The following is a 584-nucleotide window of genomic DNA, read 5'->3' as shown; positions in this document are numbered from 1 at the left end:
AAAAAAAATGCTCAAGAAAGAGGTGAACCTAAAAAGAGTCTGCTTACAATGGGCCAATTCAGAAATGAATTGGCCTTTGTGCTATGCAACAGAGGAACCACCAAAGAAGCTAAAAGAGGGCGTCCTAGTACCAGCGTACTAGAAGAAGAATTACAATCAAAAAAAAGAAAAGGTTCTCCAGCTCCACCACCTCCAAAAGACATAAGAAAAGATGGTGCTGAACATTGGCCAAAAGTAGGTGGGTCACTCCGGTGCAAATTTCCCAAATGTAAAGGCTATTCCACAATTTCGTGTAGTAAATGTGGCGTCAATTTGTGCTTAAATAAAAATAATAATTGTTTTTTAAATTATCATAAAGAATAAAGAAGATTGAGTAAACAATATTTTTTTATTTATTTAGTACTGAGCTAAATATGTGACAATGCATGATGATGTAAATTTCCATCATATTGTTTTTTACATAATACATATTTTTATTTACATTAGGATTTTTTAAAATATTTTTCCTTTAATCTAGAGCATTAATTACATCACCCTGATTTATTTTAAAAAAATAGAAAAAATCATGCAAAGAAGGGTTAAAC

General features: G+C 31.2%; 1 protein-coding gene across 1 annotated transcript in view; it reads left to right on the top strand.

The window, feature by feature from the left end:
- LOC107193220 (piggyBac transposable element-derived protein 1-like) overlaps window positions 1-234 on the top strand; it is a gene marked incomplete at both ends in the record, with an annotated part of 1,460 nt that extends 1,226 nt beyond the window's left edge. The window contains one exon of the mRNA XM_015582625.1: window positions 17-234. Coding sequence (XP_015438111.1) covers window positions 17-234 — 218 coding nt within the window. The remainder of the gene's footprint in view (window positions 1-16) is intronic.
- Between the last annotated feature and the right edge of the window lie 350 nt (window positions 235-584).

Source organism: Dufourea novaeangliae, unplaced genomic scaffold (assembly GCF_001272555.1).
Source record: "Dufourea novaeangliae isolate 0120121106 unplaced genomic scaffold, ASM127255v1 scaffold912, whole genome shotgun sequence".
Classification (NCBI taxonomy): domain Eukaryota; kingdom Metazoa; phylum Arthropoda; class Insecta; order Hymenoptera; family Halictidae; genus Dufourea; species Dufourea novaeangliae.
This window is presented reverse-complemented; position numbering and strand designations above follow the sequence as displayed.